This window comes from Furipterus horrens, unplaced genomic scaffold, assembly GCF_987537825.1.
Source record: "Furipterus horrens unplaced genomic scaffold, mFurHor1.1.pri manual_scaffold_17, whole genome shotgun sequence".
In the NCBI taxonomy this organism is placed as follows: Eukaryota; Metazoa; Chordata; class Mammalia; order Chiroptera; family Furipteridae; genus Furipterus; species Furipterus horrens.
Window position 1 is genome coordinate 70,886,871 of NW_028327187.1, and position 24,379 is coordinate 70,911,249.

General features: G+C 40.3%; 2 protein-coding genes across 4 annotated transcripts in view; both read right to left on the bottom strand.

The window, feature by feature from the left end:
• The window catches only part of TMEM185A (transmembrane protein 185A), a 61,412-nt gene that overhangs the window by 24,565 nt on the left and 12,468 nt on the right, over window positions 1-24,379 (bottom strand). The gene's annotated exons all lie outside the window — the stretch shown is intronic.
• Window positions 786-1,251, bottom strand: LOC149991175 (thymosin beta-4-like). Its single transcript, XM_090264250.1, has one exon. It carries the CDS (start codon window positions 1,229-1,231, stop codon window positions 1,097-1,099), a length of 135 nt encoding a protein of 44 aa, XP_090120376.1. The 5' UTR covers window positions 1,232-1,251; the 3' UTR covers window positions 786-1,096.

Genomic DNA, 24,379 nt, shown 5'->3' on the forward strand with positions numbered 1-24,379 from the left:
CCCTCCTCCCCACCCTGGTCACTGTTAGTCTGCTCCTTCTTTACATGTCTCTGGTTCAGTTTTGCTCATTTGTATGTGTTGTTCATTAGTTTCCTGTATTAGGTGATATCATATGATACTTGTCTTTCATTGCCCGGCTCATTTCACTGAGCATAATTCTCTCCAGCTCCATCCATGTGGTTGCAAATGGCAGGAGTTCCGTCTTTCTTTCTGTTGCATAGTATTCCATTCTGTGAATGTACCAGTTTTTTGATCCCCTCATCCACAAATGGGCACTTAGGCTTTTTCCAGAACTTGGCTACTGTAAATAGTGCTGCTATGAACATAGGGGTGCACAGGTCCTTTTGAATTGGTGTTTCAGGATTTTTCAGGTATAATCCTAGCAATGGAGTTGCTGGATCAAGACAGGTCCATTTTTAGTTTTTTAAGGAAATTCCATACTGTTTTCCATAGCAGCTGCACCAGACTCTATTCCCACCAACAGTACACTTTGCTCCATATCCTCGCCAGGACTTCTTATTTGTTGATTTCTTGATGATAGCCATTCTGACCAGTGTGAAGTGGTATCTCATTGTAGTTTTTACTTGCATCTCTGATGACTAGTGATGTTGAACATTCTTTCACATGCCTATGGATCCTCTGTATGTCCTCTTTGGATAAGTGTTTGTTCAGGTACTTTGCCCATTTTCTTTAAAGGATATATTTTTTTCAGGTTTTAAAACTTTATTTGCATATTAAAAAATTGTGCATTCCAATAATTAAAATCATTTTTAAAAAAATGGCACTGATTAAACTGCATTTTACAGCCTGCAGGACACCTTGGACCAGCTTGGTTTTAACTCTAGATTTCACTGTCGACCCACCCAGCTCCTTCCTTCACCAACATGCAAGTTCTTTCCCTTCCCTGCCAGCCAGACAGGCAGATGGGAGAGGCAGGTGCGGCCTTCGTTGTCAGTAGTTCTGATGTGAAAAGGGGCAGCAGTCACTTAAACTGATCCAGCCTCTTTGCATCTTACAAAGTTAAACAGCTAAAAGAAGTAAAATAAGAAGGCAATGCTTCTGGAATGTACAGTGCATATTGGCGGTGCGGGCCTCATTACAATTCGCCTGCCTGCTTCTCCTGTTCAATGGTTTCTTTGGTAGGCAGTAGATTTTTCTCTTGCGTTTCTGTCTTCTTCAATTTTGACTTATCGAATTTCTCAATCTCAGCCATATCGGGTTTGTCAGACATGGTTGCGAGGAAGCGGAGCGGAGGTGTGCGCGGAAGAGAAGTCCGACGTGCTCAGTGACCGCCGTCGAGTGAAAGTATATTTTATTGATGATGTTGATACAATAGTATCAATTTTTTCCCCTTTGCTCACCTCCACCCAGTATTCTCTTTCCCTCCAAAAATCCAACCCCCCTTAGTTCATGTCCATGGGTTGTGGATGTAAGTTCTTTGCCTTCACTCTTTCCTATATTATTAATGACCCCCTGTCTATTTTGTACCAACCAATTATGCTTCTTAATCCTTGCACTATTTCCCCACTTCTTCCCCTTCCCCCTCCCAGCTGATAACCCTTCAAATGATCCCCATACCTGTGATTCTGTTCCTATTCTGGTTTGCTTCATTGGATTTTGTTTTTATTTTTTAGATTCAGTTGTTGATAGTTGTGAGTTGTTATTTTAATGTTCATAGTTTTGATCTTCTTTTTCTTAAATAAGTCCCTTTAGCATTTCATATAATAATGGCTTGGTAATGATGAACTCCTTTAGCTTTACCTTGTCTGGGATGCACTTTATCTGCCCTTCCATTCTAAATGATAGCTTTGCTGGATACAGTAATCCTAGTTGTAGGTCCTTACTTTTCATCACATTGAATACTTCTTGCCAGTCTCTTCTAACCTGCAGTTCTTTTTGAGAAATCAGCTGACAGTCTTATAGGCACCCCTTTGTAGATAACTCCCTGCTTTTTCTCTTGCTGCTTTTAAGATTCTCTTTATGTTGAGCCTTTGGTATTTTGATTCTGATGTGTCTTGATGTGGTCCTCTTTGGGTCTAGATTGTTTGGGACTCTCTGTGCTTCCTGAACTTGTATGTCAATTTCCTGTGCAAAATTTAGGAAGTTTTCCTTCATATGTTTACACATAAGCTTTCTATTTCTTGCTCTACTGCTTCTACTTCTGGCACCCCTATGATTCTGATGTTGGCACGTTTAAAGTTGTCCCACAGGTTCCTAAGCCTCTCCTCATTTTTTTTTTCAATTCTTGTTTCTCATTCTGTACTGGTGGACTGTTTTTTTCTTCTCTAAGTTCCAAATAATTGATTTGAACCCCCGTGTCCTTTCTTTCACCATGGGTTTTGTGTAGATTTTCCTTGGTTTCATTTACCATAGGCTTCACTTTTTCCCTGATGTGTCCGTCATACTTAAGCATATCTGTCAAGCCTGAAAGCATCTTTATCACCAGTGTTTTGAACTCTACATCTGTTAGGTTAGAAATCACCTTGATGCTTAATTCTCCCACTGGATCCTTGATCCGTTTTCTCTTTTGGGTCATACTTCTCTGTCTCCTCATTCTGACAGGCTCCTGTGTTTGTCTCTGTGTCTTAGGTAGAGCTGTCATACCTATTATGTTGTAAGGGGCGGAGCCTCAGCTATTTGTCATTATGGGTGACCCGTTTCACCACATTGTGCTACTGTATGTGTGGGAGGGGTCTGAAAGGGAACAATGCCGCTTGTGCAGCCTCTGTCCCTTTTCCAGGCACTTCTCCCACTTCCATATGAGACTGGTGCCTCTCTAGCTGTTGTCCTGGACATTGTTCCCAGAGTGGGTTGGTCTGTGGATATTCTAGTACAGTGAGGGCCCTCTAAATAAGTGGACCCCACTGAGAGGCTGGCAGTTTCTTCCTCTGCCCCAATCCCCACTAGTTTGCACAATCGGAAACAATGAGGCTTTATATTCCCTGGCACTAAAATGGTAAGCTGTGTGGTCTAGTCTGTTGCTGGAGGCGCTCCCCAGGTGTCCCTCCCTACTTTTTAAAACGTGTGACTGAGCTTTCCGGCAGCCCTCCACTGCTGCCACCAGCACACCACATCCTTTCTGCCCCGGATCTGACCCTCCTACCTGTCTGGATGATTATTTCTTCTTTAGATCTTTGTTGGACTTCCACGCAGCTCAATTTTCTGGATCATCTTGTTGCCTCTCATTGAGGAAGTTGTATTCCTTCTTAGTTGTGGAGGGAGATGTAGCGTGTCTGTCTAGGCCTCCATCTTTGCTAGAAGTCCTGCCCATTTTTTAACTAGACTGTCTTCTTGGTGTTGAGTTGTAGAAGCTCTTTATATATTTTGGAGATCAATCCTTTGTCTGAGGTATCATCGGCAAATATGTTTTCCCATATGGTTGGTTCCCTTTTCATCTTGCCAATGTCCTCTTTTCCCGAGCAGGAACTCTTTAGTTTAATGTAATCCCATTGGTTTGTTCCTTCCTTCATTTCCCTTGCCTTAGGAGATATAGCAGTGAAAATATTGCTATGTGGGATATCTGAAATTTTCCTGCCTGTTTTCCTCTAGGACTTTTATGGTGTCACGGCTTGCATTTAAGTCTTTGATCCATCTTGAGTGTATTCTAGTGTATGGTGTAAGTTGGTGGTCTAGTTTCATTTTTTTGCATGTCCCTGTCCAGTTCTCCCAACACCATTTGCTGAACAGGCTCTTCTCACTCCATTTTATGTTCCTTCCCCATTTGTCAAATATTAGTTGATCATATAGACCTGCGTTTATTTCTGGGCTGTCTATTCTGTTCCATTGATCTATATGTTTGTTCTTATGCAAGTATCAGTTTTGATTACAGTGCCCTTGTAGCATAATTTGATATCAGGTATTGTGATTCCTCCACTGTGTTCTTTTTCCTCAAGATTGCTGTGGATATTTGAGGTCTTTCTTGATTCCATATAAATATTTGAAGTGCTTGATCTAGGTCTCTGAAATATCTCGTTGGTATTTTAATAGGGATTGCGTTGAATCTATAGATTGCTTGAAGTTGTATGGACATTTTAATGATGGTGATTCTTCCCATCCATAAACATGTATATGCTTACATTTATTTTTATCTTCCTTAATTTCTTTCTTCAGTGTTCTGTAGTTTTCCGAGTACAGGTTGTTTACCTCCTAGCATAAGTTTATTCCTAAATACTTTGTTTTTCTTGTTGCTACAGGAAATGGGATTATCTTTCTAGTTTCTATCTCTGATATTTTATTGTTGGTGTTCAGAAATGCCTTCAGTTTATGAATATTGACTTACATGCTATTTTGTCAAATTCACTTATAGGTCGAGAAGTTTTTTTAGTGGACTCTATAGGGATTTCTATGTGCACTATCATGTCATCTGCAATTAATGACAGTTCTACTTCCTCTTTTTCAATTTGGATGCCCTTTATTTCTTTTTCTTGTCTAACTGCTGTGGCTAGAACTTCCAACACTATGTTGAATAGGAGTGAAGACAGTGGACATCCTTGTCTTGTTCCTGATCTTAGGTGAATGCTTTCAGTTTTTCCCCATTGAGTATGATGGTGGCTTCAGGTGCCTTATATATGGCCTTTATAATGTTGAGGTATGCTCCAACTATTCCCATTTTGCTGAATGTTTTGACTATAAATGGGTGTTGTACTTTATCAAGTACTTTTTCAGCATCTATTGATACAATCATGTGATTTTTGACTTTCATTTTGTTTATGTGGTGATATTGGCCTGTAGTTTTCTTTCTTTTCTCATAGGAAGAGCTGGGTCTTCCCTCTCCTTGGACTTTTTGGAATAGTTTGAGAAGGATGGGAGTTAGTTCTCCCCTAAAAGTTCTGTAAAATTCACCTGAGAAGCCATCCAGTCTGGGGCTTTTGTGTACTGGGAGTATTTTGATTACTCTCTCAATTTCACTAGTTATCAGCCTATTCAGGCTTTCTGCTGCTTCTTGATTCAGTTATAAAAGATGATGTATCCCGAAATTTGTCCATTTCACCCAGGCTGTCAAATTTCTTGTTATACAGTTGTTGGTAGTAATTTCTTACAATCCTTTGAATTTCTGTCGTATTAGTTGTAATTTCTCCTCTTTCGTTTTTGACTTTGTTTATTGGGGTCCTCTTTTTTCTTGGTGAGCCTCGCTAAAGGCTTGTCAATTTTGTTTCTCTTTTCCAAGAATCAGCTCCTGGTTTATTGATCTTTTGAATTGTTTGTTTAGTCTCTATGTCATTTAATTCTGCTCTGATCTTGATGATTTCCTTCCTTCTACTCGCTCTGGGTTTTGTTTGTTGTTGTTCCTCTAGTTCTTGTAGCTGTAGGATTAGATTTTTCACTTGAGATTCTTCCATCCTTTTCAGATATGCCTGTATTGCTATGAACTTCCCTCTTAGAACTGCCTTTGCTGTGTCCCACAGTTTTGGGCTGTTGTGTGCTGATTATCATTATTTTCTAGAAATTTCTTGATTTCTTTTTTGATGTCATTGTTAATCCATTCATTATTTAATAGCGTGTTATTCATTCTCCATGAGTTTGGGTGTCTTTGATTTTTTTCTCTGAGGCTGATTTCTAGTTTCAAGGCATTGTGATCTGAAAAGATGCTTGATATGATTTCAATTTTCTTGAATTTGTTGAGGCTTGTTTTGTGTCCTATCATGTGGCCTATCTTTGAAAATATCCCATGTGCATTTGAAAAGAATGTATATTTTGCTTCTTTGGGGTGAAAAGTTCTATATATATCAGTTAAGTCCATGTGGTTTAGTGTGTTGTTCAATGCCTGTATATCCTTGGTGTTTCTTTGCTTGGATGATCTGTCTATTGTTGATAATGGAGTGTTGAAGTCCCCTACTATGAGTGTGTTGTTGTTGATATCCTTTTTGTGGTCTTCTAGTATTTGCTTTATGTATTTGGGTGCTCCTATGTTGGGTGCATATATGTTTATCAATGTCATATCTTCTTGATGGATTGTTCCTTTAAGTATTATGAAATGTCCTTCTTTGTCTCTTTTTATTGCCCTTGCTTTGAAATCCGTTTTGTCTGATATGAGGACTGCTACACCGGCTTTTTTTTTTCCAGTCCGTTTGCTTGGAAGATTTTTTTATATCCCTTTACTTTCAGTCTGTGTAATTCTTTTGTTCTGAGGTGTGTTTCTTGTAGACAGCAAATATGTGGGTCCTGATTTCTTATCCATTCCGTTACCCTATGTCTTTTAATTGGAGCATTTAATCCATTTACACTTAAGGTTATTATTGACGTGTATTTATTCATTGCCCTTTGTACCTCTGTTCCTCTCCTTTCTTGTTCTTTTCTTCTTTTTTCTTAGAACACACCCTTTAGCATCTCTTGCAATGCTGGTTTGGTGGAGATGTATTCTTTCAGTCTTCCTTTGTCTTAGAAACTCTTTACTTCACCTTCTATTTTGAATGAGAGCCTTGCCGGGTAGAGTATTCTTGGTTGTAGGCCTTTGTTTTTCATTGCTTGAAATATTTTTGACCATTCCCTTCTGGCTTGTAATGTTTCTGTTGAGAAATCAGTTGATAGCCTTATCGGAGCTCCCTTGTATGTTATTTGCTGTTTTTCTCTTGCTGCTTTTAGGATTCTCTCTTTGTCTTGAAATGTTTCCATTTTAATTATGATATGCCTTGGTGTGGGTTTTTGGGGGTTCCTCTTCATTGGAACTCTCTGTGCTTCCTGAACTTGTATAACTTTTTTTCTTGTCAGGTTTAGAAAATTTTCTGTCACTATTTCTCCTATGAGTTTTTCAATTCCATGGTCCTTTTCTTATCCCTCTCTAATTCCTATGATCCTGATATTATTTCTTATCATGCTATCCTGTAATTCCCTTACATCTTGTTCATATTTTTTTAATCTTTTTTCATTTTGCTGTATTGTCTGGGAGTTTTTCTCTATATTATCTTCTAACTCACTAATCCGATCCTCTGCTTCGTTAAGTCTGCGTTTGACTGATTCTACTGTGTTTTTCAGTTTAGAGATTGAATTCTTCAATTCTTCCTGGTTCTTAACAGTTTCTATGTCTTTTTTATGCTGGTGTAGTTCTCTGCACGTTCCCTGTAATTTTCTTGGAGCTGTTGGTAACTTCCTTGGAGGTTGTCATAGTTGTTTTTAAGGATGTCGAGTATATTGAGCTTCTTTACCACCATTGTTTTGAATTCCATGTCTGACATTTGGGCTATGTCTATTTCATCTAGCTCTCTTTCTGAGGATTCCTCTTTTCTTTTCATTGAGGGGTTATTTTTGCGTCTTACCATGTTAGATTTTTTTTGTTTTTATTTACTTATTTGTTTTTTTTTTGGGGGGGTGGTCTGCTTTGACTTCCCTCCTTTGTGGTATGAGATTCTTTATGGGAGATCTGGGGTTTCAGTGGTGCAGTCTCTTTGATATCCTGAGCCTGATGTTCTTGAGTTACCCTTTATGTCCTTTGTTTATGCTATCTGGTTATATTTCAGATATTCTTTGGTGGGATCTTCCTTCTGGCTAGTTGGTTGGGAGTCACTCTATCCACTTTGTCTTGAGTTCTTTTGTGGAGATGCTGTTAAAAACATAAACACACAGCCCAGGCAGGAGACCCACACCCTCAAAAAATATCCCCCACCCTCTATCCCGCTATCATCAGCCAACGAGCCCATATTAACATAAATTTAAAGAGATTAGAGCTTTTATACTATAAGAAGAATAGATAAGAGTTGTTTTGGGGGAGGAAAAATATAATTTTTGATAGAGGGGGTGATAGAATAATAATAGTTGAGACTATGCAAGCCAGTAGGCAAAATTTACATTGTATGTTAATAAAAATAGAAGAAAAGGATGGACAAATGCATAATATAGTAAGAAAGTGGGATTGTATTGTATTGGGTTTATATAGTAATTATATTCTATTATTTAGAGTGATGGGGGGCTAAACTAGACACACAAACAAATAAACAACGATTGAAGAGAAAGGATGAGAAGGAGAGGTTATATGCAACACGTTTGAGATAAAGTTTGTTTTTCTTTTGGAAGGGAAATAAAACAACAAAGAAAGAAGAAAGAAAAGAAGAAAGAAAGAGAGAAAAGAAAGAAGAAAGAAAAAAGAAGAAAAAATAAAATTAAAAAAAAAATTTTAAAAAAAATCCCAAGAAAAAAGAAAAGAAGAAAGAAACGAAAGAATAAAGAAAGAAAGAAAGAAGAAAGAGAGAAAAAAAAAGTGAAAAAAAAAAACAAAGGGATGTTTTTACTCCCTTTTAGCCTTGGTGTGTCGCCTTCTTTTTCTGCGTCTGCAGCTGGTCTAGTGTGGCGGTTCAGAGGTTCTCGTTTCTTGCAGCACTGGTGTGCGCCTGCAGTTGCCGGCACGGCGCGCTCCCTTGCTGCCCACTGGATCCAGCTGAGGTGTCCTTGCCCGCGCGCCCCTGCACGGCCGGGGTGGCCCGAGAGCTTGTCCTGCGATTGGCGCCTATTGTTGCCGGGCCAAGGTGTTTCTGCATTTGTGCCGAGGTGATCCCGCGTGCGTCCCTGCACGCGTGGGTGGCCGAGAGCTTGCCCCGCGATTGGCACCTATTGTTGCCGGGCTGGGGTGTTTTCGTGCTCGTGCTGAGGTGTCCCCGTGCGCGCATCCCTGCACGCGCAGGCGGCCCTATAGCTTGCCCTGCAATTGGCCCCTATTGTCCCCGGGCTGAGGTGTTTCTGCACTCAAGTGCCCGTGCCCTTAGTCCCGCTGAGCCGAGCTCCGGGAGTTGGTCTCTCACCACTTAGGGTGGGGCTCCAGACACTTGCGCACAGTGGAAGTGAGCGTCTGTGAGTCGCTGCCGCCCGCTGTTCCTGTGCTGCAGCCGCCCACCTTCCCTCACCCGTCTGGGTGGGCATGAACAGAGCCTGCGCTAGTGGCCTGCTTTCTGGCCTGGGGCCCAGCGCCCACTGGAGCTGTCTAGGGGTATCTGCGCACGGTCCTCTGCGTGTTCAGTGGGCCCTCCTTGTGCCCGTTGGGGCACTGATCTTATGTCCATTGGGGAGTGTCCGAGGGACGTCTGGACTCACTGCCCCACGCACCTGGGCCAGTGAATGAGAGCACTTCCCTATGCGCGCCCCAGCGACCCAAGGGTAGGGTTGGGAAGTGGATGAGCATGCCTCTGCGCCTGCGCTCCTCAAGAATGGCCTACCACCCCCAAACTTTCCTCCCCTCTCCACCGTCCACTATAGAAAAATATAAAGGAGAGTTATGTTCTCACTTGCCCGGGGGCACGCTGTCTCCTGTCCTTCAGCGCCAATGCTACTTGGTCGAGTACCGTCTCTGCCAGCAGGCAGATATCCGCTCTCCTCCCGACTCCTCTCCAGAGTAGCCTGTGGTCGCCAAAAAGCCTTTGTGTACTTCCAGCCGCAGCTCGGACAGCCGCCCCAGTCAGGAATCCCATTTTGTCCCCTTTTACTCTGCTATCCTCACTAAACAGGTTGTTCCCAGATGGATTTTCTCTAATCCAGCAGTGCCATGGCTCGACTCCTGCCAGTATCCAGCTGCTCACTGAGATGTTCTGTCTGCAATTAGCCCAAACTGCAGACGGGTCTCGGGAGCCTGAAAACACAGCCTCCCGTCACTCCTCCGCCATCTTCTCCCTCTGGAACTTGTGGTTGTTTCTAGTTTTGAGGTAGTTGTAATCCTTAGTTGTGGAGGGAGATACAGCGTGTCTGTCTACGCCTCCACCTTGGTTGTCTATGTCCTTTTTAATGCTGGTATAGTTCTCAATAAGTCCCTTGTAGCTCCCTGGAATTCTTTGTAGTTGCCCTGGAGTTCTTTGTAGTTCCCCTGGCCTTCATTGTAGTTTTCTCTAAGTTTGTTGAGTTTTCTGAGCTTCCTCATTACCATTGTTTTGAATTCCATGTCTGATAGTTCACTTGCCTCTATTTCATCTATCTATCCTTCTAGGAATTCCTCTTTTCCTTTTGATGGGGTGTTGATTCTTCACCTCCTCATTTTAGGTGGCTGCTCTTGTTTGTTTCTGCTTCTTAGATTGATCTGCTTTAACTTTCTGCTTTCGCGTTGTGACTTTCTGTGGTAGGAGTTCTCTGGGATTCAGTGATGCAGACTCCTTGATCTCCTGAACTTGATGCTCTTGGGATGCCCTTTATGTCTTTTATTTGGGCTCTCTGGTAGAATTTCAGGTTTTCTTCTTGTTGTGTTGCTCTTTGGTGGGTCCTTCCCTCCAGCTAGCTGACTGAGAGTCACTCCACCCACTTTGTATTGTAAACAGTTGTTGAGCTGCTGCTGAAACAAAGCCACCTGCCCAGAGAAGAATCCCACACCCAACAAATATATCCTCCACTCTCAATCACAATATCAACTGCTAATGGGCCAGTATTAATAAGGATGTAACAATATGGAGACTATTATAAAAAAGGAAAAACAAATAAGATTTGACTAACTGAAAGAAAAATTATTTTTGAGAGGGCAGGAGGAGGAGCAATAATGGTAGCGAGTAAGGACAAGGCAACGAAAGAAAGAAAGTAAAATTTATACCGTATACTAAAAAGGGAGGGAAGAAGGCAGAATGAATTAAGAGAGGGGAAACCTGTTGTATTAGGTTTAAACAGAAGTTGTAAAAAATATATATATAGTGTGTGTGAGAGAGAACTCACACACACACACACACAGAGAAAAATAATAAGGAAAATGAATTAGAGAAAAAAGAAAAGAAAAAAAGGCCCCAAATTTTTGGACAGTAAGGAAATGCAAGTTAAAACAACAATGAGAAAAATCTACATAGTCACTTCAATGGCTAAAATTAAATGATTAACTATCACTATTGTTGCTAAGGATGTGGAGCAACTGGAACTCTCAGATACTGCTAGTGGGAATGCAAAAAAATACAGTCACTTTAGAAAACACATCTGTAGTTTCTCATAAAATTAATACATACTTACGTTATTACCTAACAATCCCATTCCTAGGTATTACTGAAGGAAAAGAGAAATATTATGTCCACACAGTACTTATATTCACATGTCCACAGCAGTTTTACTTATAATAGCCACTGGAAACAACCCAAATGTCCATAAACTGGTGAATAATTAAACCGATTGTTGTCACCTATTCAATGGAATACTAATCATTACTAAAAAGGAACAAACTAGGGATGTATTCAACAATTTGTTCAAACCTGAAATGCACTATGCTAAGTAAAATAACTCAGACTAAAGACTCAAAATACTGTATGACTCCATTTACTTGACATTCTGGAGAGGCAAACATATACTATAGATACAAAAAACAGGTCAGTGTGGTTACTAGTGTCTGTGTTGGGGGAAAGACTGGCTACAAAGGGAAACAAGGGAAGTTTTTTCAGCAATGAAACTGTTCTCTATCTTTGGGTGGCAGTTACACAAGTGTATGAGTTTATGAAAACTCACAGGATTGTGCACTAAAAAGGGTTTTACTGCATGTAAAATATGCGTTGAGAACCCTGGCATATCTGTTATATCTACCTACAGATATACAATAACATCAACAGCTAACATTTACTAGATGTTTGTGGAATGTGAGGTACTGTGCTATTTCTTGTGCATTATTTCACTTAAGCCACACAGAAACCCAAGTAAGAAGGCACCTTCACTATTTCAGTTAACAGACGTTAACTTGTCTAAGCAGCTAGCAGCTCAGAGCTGGGATTCAAACAAAGATTTGACTCTAAAATCATTTTAATTGAGTACTATACAATACTGACTTTATAGAGATTAAGTCAACATTTTTGGAAAAACATCCAGATAGATACACAAGGGGGACACCCTCAAAACCAGAATTATCTTCTGGAGGGCAGGACCTTGTAGTATAGGCTTTCCCCATCAGGTGAGTGTTCTAGGAACCCATATGTATCAGTGTACCAGCTGGAATTGTTGTGAGAGGCTGCATTTGGCTTCAATGAATTTTTGGAAGACTCTTTCAATGCATTTGCCCATTTCATGATGGGTGATTTAGGAGCGCACCTGCCAACATTGTGCTGAGTGTTCAGCAGTTTTTGATGAAAAAACAGCATGACCCTCCTGCCCCACTCTCCTTATTCCCCTGATCTTACCCTGAGTGACTTTTTTCTTTGTTTCCCCAGATGAAAAAAATCCTGAAAGGAGAACGTTTTGCTGATGTGGAAAGGTAAAACAAACAAACAACAACAACAAAAAAAAAAATGGCAGAAGCACTAAAAGACATCAAAATCGATGAGTTCAAAAACTGTTTTGAGCAATGGAAAAAAAGTCCAGATACATGTATTGCATCAAATGGAGGGTACTTTGAAGGAGACTAAAGTTTAAACATGTAAGAATAAATACACAATTTTTAGAGAAGAAGATGGCGGAGGAGTGAGGGGAGGCTGTACTCTCAGGCTCCTGAGACCCGTCTGTAGTTTGGACTAATTGCAGACAGAACATCTCAGTGAGCAGCTGGACACTGGCAGGAGTTGAGCCTTGGCACTGCTGGATTAGAGAAAAACCATCTGGGAACAACCTGTTTAGTGAGGATAGTGGAGGCAAAGGGGACAAAACGGGATTCCTGACTGGGGCGGCTGCCCGAGCTGCGGCTGGAAGTACACAAAGGCTTTTTGGCGACCACAGGCTTCCCCAGAGGGAAGTCAGGAGGAGAGCGGATCTTTGCCTGCTGGCAGAGACGGGACTCGACCAAGTGGCATAGGCGCTGGAGGACAGGAGACAGCGTGCTGCTGAGCAAGTGAAATCGTAATTTTTTTCTTTATATTTTTATCTTGTGAACTACGGAGAGGGGGGGAAAGTTTGGGGGTGAAAGTACATTCTTGAGGAGTGCAGGCGCAGAGGTGCGCGCGCTCACTCCCCAACCCTCCCCTTGGGTCGCGTGGGCACGCTTAGGGAAGTGCCATCATTCGCTGGCCCAGGTGCGCAGGGACGAGAGTCCAGGGGCCCCTCGGACACACCCCAACAGACATAAGATCAGTGCCCAAAGGGGCGCAGGGAGGGACCTCTGGATACACAGAAGACTGTGCGCAGTCGCCCCTGGCCAGCTCCAGTGGGAGCCAGGCCTGAGTGCCAGGCCGGAACGCAGAGCATTCGCTCCGGCTGGGCGCGTACCTGCCCAGGCGGGTGCAGGAAAGATGGGCGGCTGTGGCGCGGGAACAGAAGGCAGCAGGAACTCACAGACACTCACCCAGAGCGCTACACTGAGGCTAGATCCCCGGCTGCCCAAGGCGAATAGGGGCGCAGAAGGAACAGAAGGCAGCAGCGACTCACAGACACTCACTCGGAGTGCTGCGCTGAGGCTAGATCCCCAGCTGCCATGGGCGATCAGGGGCACACAAGTGCAAAAATACCTCGCTGACATCAATAGGCACCAACCGCTCACTTCCACTATACACGAGTGTCTGCGGCCCAGCACTGGCAGGCGAGAGACCATCTCCTGGAGCACAGTGCGGCAGACCCGAGGATAACTCCCTGGCCACCTTGGGAAACTCCTGGAGCGGTACGCGACAGGCCTGAAGCAGGCTCTCAGGCCACCTTACCCACTCACAGGCGTGCCTGCAAAGACACCTTGGCTAGCTCCAACAGACACCAAAGGAACGCACAGTGCGGGGGCCCACTGCTGCAAGGAACAGGAACCTCTGACCCACCTAATTAGACCAGCTGTGGATGCAGAAAAACAAGACAACACACAAAGGCTGAACTGACATCTCCACAAAAGAATTCAAGATAAAGTGGATAGAGTGACTCTCAATCAACGAGCCAGAAGGAGGATCCTAACAAAAAGCATCGGAAATAAAACCAGACAGCATAAACAAACGATATAAAAGGTACCCCAAGAACATCAGGCTCAGGAGATCAAAGAGACTGCACCACTGAAACCCCCGGATCTACCATAAAGTATCTCATACCACAAAGGTGGGAAGGCAAAGCAGACAAATCCAAATAACAAAGACAAACAAGAAGAATCGAACATGGTAAGACGGAGAAACAACCCCTCAATGAAAAAAAAAGAGGAATCCCCAGAAAGAGAGGTAGATGGAATAGACATAGCCCAAATGTCAGACATGGAATTCAAAACTATGGTAGTGAAGAAGCTCAATATGCTAGAAAACCTCAAAAACAACTATGACAACCTCCAAGGAAGTTACCAACAGCTCCAAGAAAATTACAGGGAACATGCAGAGAACTACACCAGCATAAAAAAGACATAGAAACTATCAACAAGAACCAGGAAGAAATGAAGAATGCAATCTCTGAACTGAAAAACACAGTAGAATCAGTCAAAAGCAGACTAAATGAAGCAGAGGATCGGATTAGTGAGTTAGAGGATAATGTAGGTAATAATTCTCAAATGATACAGTAAAATGAAAAAAGACTGAAAAAATATGAACAAGATGTAAGGGAATTACAAGATAGCATTAAAAGAAATAATATCAGGATCATCGGAATAAGAGAGGGAGAAGAAAAGGACCATGGAATTGAAAAACGGATAGGAGAAATAATGACAGAAAATTTTCCGAACCTGATGAGAGAAAAAGTTATGCAAGTCCAAGAAGCACTGAGAGTTCCAATCAAGAGGAACCCCCAAAAACCCACTGCAAGGCACATCATAGTTAAAATGGCAACATTCCAAGACAAAGAGAGAATCCTAAAAGCAGCAAGAGAAAAACAGCAAATAACTTACAAGGGAGCTCCAATAAGGCTATTGACCGATTTCTGAACAGAAACATTACAAGCCAGAAGGGAATAGTCAAAAATATTTCAAGCAATGAAAAACAAAGGCCTACAACCAAGAATACTCTACCCAGCAAGGCTCTCATTCAAAATAGAAGGTGAAATAAGGAGTTTCTCAGACAAAGGAAGACTGAAAGAATATATCTCCACCAAACCAGCATTGCAAGAGATGCTAAAGGGAATATTCTAAGAAAAAGGAAGAGAAAAAACAAAAAAAGAGTAGAGGAACAGAGATATAAAGGGAAATGAATAAATACATGTCAATAATAACTTTAAATGTAAATGGATTAAATTCTCCAATTAAAAGACATAGGGTAACGGAATGGATAAGAAATCAGGACCCACATATTTGCTGTCTACAAGAAACACATCTGAAAACAAAAGATTTGCATAGACTGAAAGTACAGGGATATAAAAAAATATTCCAAACAAATGGAGCAGAAAAAAAAGCTGGGTAGCAGTCCTCATATCAGACAAAACGGATTTCAAAGCAAGGGCAATAAAAAGAGACAAAGAAGGACATTTCATAATACTTAAATGAACAATCCATCAAGAAGATATAACACCGATAAACATATATGCACCCAACATAGGAGCACCCAAATACCTAAAGCAAATACTAGAATACCACAAGAAGGATATCAACAACAACACACTCATAGTAGGGGACTTCAACACTCCATTATCAACAATAGACAGATCATCCAAGCAAAGAAACACCAAAGATATACAGGCATTGAACAACACACTAAACCACATGGACTTAACTGATATATATAGAACTTTTCACCCCAAAGAAGCAAACTATACATTCTTCTCAAAGGAACATGGGACATTTTCAAAGATAGACCACATAATAGGACACAAAACAAGCCTCAACAAATTCAAGAAAACTGAAATCATATCAAGCATCTTTTCAGACCACAATGCCTTGAAACTAAAAATCAACTTCAGAGAAAAAAATCAAAGACACCCAAACTCATGGAGAATGAATAACACGCTATTAAATAATGAATGAGTTAACAATGACATCAAAGAGGAAATCAAGAAATTTCTAGAAACTAATGACAATGAACACACAACAGCCCAAAACCCATGGGACACAGCAAAAGCAGTCCTAAGAAGGAAGTTCATAGCAATACAGGCATATCCAAAAAGACTAGAAGAATCTCAAATAAAAAATCTAACCATAAAGCTACAAGAACTAGAACAACAACAACAAACAAAGCCTAGGGCAAAAAGAAGAAACGAAACCATCAAGATCAAAGAAGAATTAAATGACATAGAAACTAAACGAACAATCCAAAAAATCAACAAAACTAGGAGCTGGTTCTTTGAAAAAATAAACAAAATCGACAAGCCTCTAGCCAGGCTCATCAAGAAAAAAAGAGAGAAGACCCAAATAAACAAAATCAGAACTGAAAGAGGAGAAATCACGAATGATACCTCAGAAATACAAACAATTATAAGAAATTACTACAAACAACTATATGGCAAGAAATTTGACAACCTAGTAGAAATGGACAGATTTCTAGAAACATATAACTTTCCAAAACTGAATCAAGAAGAAGGAGAAAGTCTCAACAGACCAATAACAAAGAAGGAAATTGAAACAGTAATCAAAAATCTCCCTGCACACAAAAGCCCTGGACCGGATGGCTTCACAGGCGAATTTTACAAAACATTTAGGGAAGAACTAACTCCTACCGTCCTCAAACTATTCCAAAAAATCCAAGAAGAGGGAAAAATCCCAAACCCTTTCTATGAAGCCAGGATCACCCTAATCCCAAAACCAGGTCAAGACACAGCAAAGAAAGAAAACTACAGGCCAATATCGCTGATGAACATAGATGCTAAAATCCTCCATAAAATTTTGGCAAACAGGATCCAGCAATACATCAAAAAGATCATACACCATGATCAAGTGGGATTCATCCCAGGGATGCAAGGATGGTTTAATATTCGCAAATCAATAAATAAAATACATCACCTAAACAAAATGAAAGACAAAAATCACATGATCATATCTATAGATGCAGAAAAAGCATTTGATAAAGTACAACACCCATTTATGATGAAAACACTCAGCAAAATGGGAATAGAGGGAGCATACCTTAACATAATTAAGGCTATATATGAGAAGCCTGAAGCCAACATCATACTCAATGGGCAAAAAATGAAAGCATTCCCCCTGAAATAAGGAACTAGACAAGGCTGTCCACTCTCCCCACTTCTATTCAACATAGTGTTTGAAGTCCTAGCCACAGCAATCAGACAAGAAAAAGAAATAAAAGGCATCCAAATTGGGAAAGAAGAAGTAAAATTATCACTATTTGCAGATGACATGATAGTATACCTAGAAAACCCTATAAACTCCACTAAAAGACTACTCGATATAATAAGTGAATTTGGCAAAATAGCAGGGTACAAAATAAATATACAGAAATCTAAGGCATTTCTGTACACCAACAATAAAATATCAGAGACAGAGGCAAAAAATAAAATACCATTTACTATAGCAACAAGAAAAATAAAGTACCTAGGAATAAACTTAACCAAAGAGACAAAAGACCTGTACACTGAAAATTATGCAACATTGAAGAAAGAAATTAAGGAAGATACAAATAAATGGAAGCAAATACCATGTTCTTGGATGGGAAGAATCATCATCACCAAAATGGCCATACTACCCAAAGCAATTTACAGATTCAATGCAATCCCTATTAAAATACCAATGACATATTTCACTGAACTAGAACAAATACTCCAAAAATTCATATGGAACCAAAAAAGACCCCGAATAGCAAAAGTAATCTTGAAACAGAAGAACACAGCAGGAGGAATCACGATACCAGACATCAAACAATACTACAAAGCCACTGTGATCAAAACAGTCTGGTACTGGCATAAGAACAGACATATAGATCAGTGGAACAGAATTGAAAGCCCAGAAATAAACCCAGGCCTCTATGGTCAACTAATCTTTGATAAAGGAGGAAGGAACATAAAATGGAGTGAGAAGAGCCTGGGAGAACTGGACAGGGACGTGCAAAAAAATGAAACTAGACCACCAACTTACACCACACATGAGAATAAACTCAAGATGGATTAAAGACTTAAATGTAAGCCGTGACACCATAAAAGTCCTAGAGGAAAACATAGGCAGGAAAATTTCAGATATCCTATGTAACAATATCTTCATGGATACATCTCCTAAGGCAAGAGAAATAAAGGAAAAAATAAACAAATGGGACTACATCAAACTAAAAAGTTTCTGCTGAGCACAAGAAAACATCAGCAAGATGAAAAGGAAACCAACCATATGGGAAAACATATTTGCCAATGATATCACAGACAGGGGACTGATCTCCAAAATATATAAAGAGCTTATACAACTCAACAACAAGAAAACAAACAACCCAATTAAAAAATGGGCAAAGGACCTGAACAAACACTTCTCCGAAGAGGACATACAGAAGATCCATAGGCACATGAAAAAACGCTCAACATCATTGGCCATCAGAGAGATGCAAGTAAAAACCACAATGAGATACCACTTTACACCTGTCAGAATGGCCATTATCAACAAATCAACAAACAACAAATGCTGGCGAGGATGTGGAGAAACAGGAACCCTGCTGCACTATTGGTGGGAATGCAGACTAGTGTAGCCACTATGGAAAACAGTATGGAATTACCTCAAAAAACTAAAAATGGAACTGCCTTTTGAACCAGCGATTCCACTGCTAGGATTATCAACAAACAACAAATGCTGGCGAGGATGTGGAGAAACAGGAACCCTGCCGCACTGTTGGTGGGAATGCAGACTAGTGTAGCCACTATGGAAAACAGTATGGAATTACCTCAAAAAACTAAAAATGGAACTGCCTTTTGAACCAGCGATTCCACTGCTAGGATTATACCTGAAAAATCCTAAAACACTAATTCAAAAAAACCTATGCACCCCTATGTTCATAGCAGCCTTGTTTACAATAGCTAAGTGCTGGAAACAGCCTAAGTGCCCCTCTGTAGATGAGTGGATCAAAAAAACTGTGGTACATCTACACAATGGAATACTATGTAGCAGAAAGAAAGAAGGAACTCCTGCCATTTGCGACAACATGGATGGAACTAGAGAGAATTATGCTTAGTGAAATAAGCCAGGCAAAGAAAGCAAAATACCATATGATATCACCTAATACAGGAAACTAAAGAGCAACACAAACAAACGAACTAAATAGGCAAAGACTAGAATAGTAGTCAGTAGGGGTGAGGGGGGAAGGAGAGAAGGGGGATAAGTAAGGGAAGGGTCCAGTCAGGGAACATGTATGAGTGACTCATGGACATGGACAACGGGGAGGGATATGATTGTGGGAGAGGGGATGGGCTGTGAGGGAGGAGCAATGGGGGAAAAATGGGACAACTGTAATTGAAAAACCAAAAAATAAAGTTAAAAAAAAAAGAATAAATACACAATTTTTAAATAAATTCTGGGCTTGTGTGTGTGTGTGTGTGTGTGTGTGGATTAACATGAATCTCCAGCAGGAAAGATTAAGGACAGTCATCACACTTTTTTACATATGATTTCTGATTTTTCTGCAAGGCATATGCCCATTGTATTATATATACTTTATACTATGAAGAACAACATAAGGAACTTCAATTTGAAAAAAAGGGGGCAGGGGTTGTAAGGAGAAGAGATCTACATAGTTCAACTCTGAAGCAGATGTCCAAGAGTGTAAACTGCAGTGATTTGGAGCGGTTGCTGATTTCTATATATATAGCCTTTTTGTGCCATGGTATTCTGCTCTACAAAATCGGGTAATATGTACTCCATAAAGTGGTTGTGAATATAAGATAATGAATATGAAAAGTGTTTTGTGTAAAGCACTAACTTAGTGGTTCTCAAATGTTTTGTGTCAGGACTCCTTTACAATTTTAAACTTTACTGAGGATCCTAAAGAGCTTTGTTTATATGGGTTATACCTATTGCTATGTACTGTATCAAATTTTAAAACTGTGCCCTGACTGGTGTGGGCATTGTCCCGCAGACTGAAAGGTCGATGATTCAATTTCCAGTCAGGGCACATGCCTGGACTGTGAGCCAGGTGATGGGGGCAGGTGAGAGGCAACCAACGGATGTTTTCTCTCACACATCGATGTTTCTCTCCCTTTCTTTTTTCCTCCCTTCTACGCTCTCTAAAAATAAAATCTTTTAAAAAATGTTAAATTTATTTAAAAATATTTATTAAAATAAATAGTAAATTCACATATTAATGCATGTAAAATAATTTTAATAAAATCTATTTTCAAAATTGTTTTTACACATTTGCAATTTTTTTAAATGTCTGGCTTCATAGAAGGCTCCTAGATTCTAATATCTACATCTGCATTCATTTTGTTGCCATATGTTAATTTTGTTTAAGAATATGAAAAAAATCTGGCCTCACAGAGATATGTAATTAGAAAAGAACAAAATATTTTAATAGCTGATTCAGATAATGGTAGGCCTTCTTTGATAGGACACCAAAATTGAACAAGTGGGAGTATCTTGAAGATTGTAGTGTGAAATCTGAAACCTTATCAATGAACTGATGGAAAATACCAGTTCACTGAGTAATAAAGATCTTTCAAATGTTGACACATTTCACTACACAATAGCAAAAAAGTCACATTAGTTATTATCACAACCCACTTCAGAAATATTTTATATATTGAACAGCTTTCAAGCTCACGGCGGTGCATGTAACATTTAAAAAGTTCTGATTTTCCCTTGAAAGTTCAAATTTTACCATTTGCAAAAACACCATCAGTTGTTTTCCTTGAAGTGACAGGTTCATTTACATTTTTGAGAAAATGTCTGTCAAATAACCTAAGACAAATAGCCACAGTCCCAGGTAAAAATGGTGTTGCATGAAAAGAGCAGCTTGTAATTCAGGCATACTTTTTCCTTGAGTCAAATACTGTACTTCAATATACAGCAGACGGCCTTTATGCATTCTTTTTATTTTGCCACATGGAATATTAAAATATATTTATACTCAAGGGGCGAGACTGAATGAGACTGGTATTTTTTCCTGCTTTATCGAAGACATTCGTAAGTGAAGCTGGCTTTTTTGTGTGTGTGTGACTACAAGCACATTGTGGTAAATAATTCAAATATGACTAGTACAGTTTCCTCTCACCAGCTTGATTTGTGCTCATGCACCAGCAATTCAATCACCACTGCTTTTGCACCATCAGTGCAAATGTCAACTGAGAGAAAAGAGGTAAAGAATGTTTCAGTATTAATACGAAAATAGTTTTGATCTCACAGACCCTTGGAAACATTCTTAAGGCTCCTCAGGGTTCTGTGGAAAATAGTTTGATAACTGCTGCATGAAACACATGCTAGTTATAATTATTAATGCTCAAAGACAAAGGGAGGCTTTTCCAAACTGAAGAAATAAAAATGCCAAGATAAGAACGATTTCATCCCTAGACTTTGGAGAAAAAAAGGGGGAATTTACAAGCTAATAGAAATGGAGTGAGCATCAAAAATAGAGAAAGTAACCAGTTGAGATGATATTTTTGTCTCTGAAAGCACGGGAAAAATTGCAAAATCTAGAAAATCAGAATCCATTTGCCAACCAAATTTGGCTATATACATCATTACCAGAAACAATGACATTAAAAAAAGAGAGAATTTTTTTTTTAATTGGATGAAAGAAGGTGAAGGAATTAGCGAAAGAACATATATGCATGAACCATGGATGTGGACAAAAGTATGGGAATTGCCTGAGAAATGTGGGGTTGGGGCGCTGGGTGGAGGTGAGCAAAGAGGAAAAACAGGGACAACTGTAATAGCATAAATAATAAAGTACAGAAGATTACTTCTGGCCAAGATGGAGGCCTGAATAGACGCACTAGGTCTCCCCTCCACAACTAAAAAGGAGTAGAACTACCTCAAAACTAGAGGCAACCAGAAGTTCCAGAAAATCAAGCTGCATGGGAGGTCCAACAAACAAAGCTATAAAGAAGAAATACTCATCCAGATAGGTAGGAGGGACGGATCTGGGGTGGAGAGGACACAGTGTGGTAGTGGAAGGAGTGGCAGTGGCAGCAGCAGGCTGGCAGAAAACACAGTCACACATTTTAAAAAGTGGCAAGGAACACCTGGCGAGTGTTCCCAGCTCCTGACCAGACCGTGCAGCTCATGGTCCCAGCACCAGGGAAAATCAAGCCTCATTGCTTCTGACTGTGCAAACCAGTGGGGGTTGGGGCGGAGGAAGAAACCGCCAGTCTCTCAGCAGAGTCCACTTGTTTAAAGGGCCCCCATGGTCCTAGAACATTCGCAGACCCACCCAATCTGGGAACAACAGCCAGGGCAACAGCTAGAGAGGAGCCAATCACATACAGAAGTAGGAGAAGAGCCTGGAAAAGGGACAGATGCTGAGTAAGCGGCATTGTTCCCTCTCTGACTCCTCCCCCAGTGCCACAACAAGGTAAAACAGGTTGCCCTGTACTGACAAATAACTAAGGCTCTGCCCCTTACAATGTAACAGGTGTGACAGGTCCACTTAAGACACAGAGGCAAACAAACACAGGAGCCTGTCAAGATGAGGAGACAAGAGAAGTATGGCCCAAAAGGGGGAACAAATCAAGGTTCCAGTGGGAAACCTAAGCGATGAGGAGATATAGACAACCTAACAGACGCAGAATTCAAAACATTGGTGATAAAGATGCTCACAGGCTTGACAGATATGCGAGTATGGCAAACGCACCAGGGAAGAAGTGAAGACTATGCTAAATAAAACGAAGGATAACCCACACAAAACCAATGGTGAAAGGAAGGAAAGCGGTGTCCAAATCAATAATCTGGAATAAAAGGAAGAAAAAAAAACAGTCAACCAGTACAGAATGAGGAAACAAGAATTGAAAAAAAAAAATGAGGAGAGGCTTAGGAACCTCTGGGGCAACTTTAAATGTGCCAACATCCGAATCACAGGAGTGCCAGAAGAAGAGGAAGAGCAAGAAATGGAAAGCTTATGTGAAAAAATAATGGAAAATAAAACTTCCCAAATTTGGTGAAGGAAATGGACATAGAAGTCCAGGAAGCACAGAGAGTCCTAAACAAGCTAGACCCAAGGACAACCACACCAAGACACATCATAATAAAATGCCAAAGGTTCAAGATAAAGAGAGAATCTTAAAAGCACCAAGAGAAAAGCAGAGAGTTACCTACAAAGGGATGCCTATAAGACTGTCAGCTGATTTCTCAAAAGAAACTTTGCAGGCAAGAAGGGACTAGCAAGAAGTACTCAGTGTGATGCAAGCAAGATCCTACAACCAAGATTACTGTACCCAGCAAAGCTATCATTTAGAATGGAAGGGCAGATGAAGTGCTTCCCAGACAAGGTAAAGCTAAAAAGTTCATCATCACCAAGCCATTATTATATGAAACATTAAAGGGACTTAATTAAGAAAAAGAAGATCAAAACTATGAACATTAAAATAACAACTCACAACTATCAACAACTGAATCTAAAAAATAAAAACAAAATCCAATGAAGCAAACCAGAATAGGAACAGAATCACAGGTATAGGGATCATTTGAAGGGTTATCAGCTCGGAGGGGGAAGGAGGAGAAATGGGGAAATGGTGCAGGGATTAAGAAGTATAATCGGTTGGTTCAAAATAGACAGGGGAATGTTAAGAATATAGGAAAGGGTGAAGCCAAAGAACTTATATACATGACCCATGGACATGAACTAAGGAGAGTGGGATTGCTGGGGGAAGGGGGATACTGGGCAGAGGGGAGCAAAGGGGAAAAAATTGGAACTATTGTAACAACATAATTAATAAAATATATTTAAAAATAATAAAATACAATAAAAATAATGAAGTGAATTAGAACATAAATGCAAGGACAATAATAAATATAGGACTCATAGATAAATTAGATAATATGGAGAGGTAAAATTTTTCTAAAAGACTTTATAATAATAGTACGAAATATAAGTGTAATTCAAATACTAGGGTTGGAAAATAGAAATTGGGTGGAATGTCCTTGTATACTTTTCTATTACTGCCATATAAAATTGCCAATCACTTAGTGGCTTAAAAAACCAAAAACTAGCTGCTTCAAGCAAGATTACAAAGGGTCTTAATATTTGAGAGGGGGGCGATAGTTATTTTTTACGAACCAGGGGTATGGACTTGGGGGGGGTTGCTGGGGGAGGGAGATGCTGGGTGGAGGGGAGCAAAAGGGAGAAAATTGGAACTGTTGTAAGAATATAATCAATAAAATAATTAAAAAAAAAAAAACTAGCCCTGGCTGCTGTGGCTCAGTGGATTGAGCGTCGGCCTGCAAGCCAAGTGTCGCTGGTTCAATTCCCAGTCAGGGCACATGACTAAGTTGCACATCAGGTCCCCAGTTGGGGGCATGAGTGAGAGGCAACCACACAGTGATGTTTCTTTCCCTCTCTTTCTCCTTACCCCTCTCTCTAAAAATAAATAAACAAATAAATAAATTATAAAAAAACCCCAAAACTTATTATCTTTGCAGTTCTAGATGTCAAAAATCTGAAATGGGTCTCACTGGGCTAAAATCAAGGCAGCACCAGGGCTGAAATCCTTCTGGACATGCTAGGGGAGAATGTTTCCATCTTCCTTCTAGAATCTAGAGGCTGCCTCATAGTACCTTGGATCATGC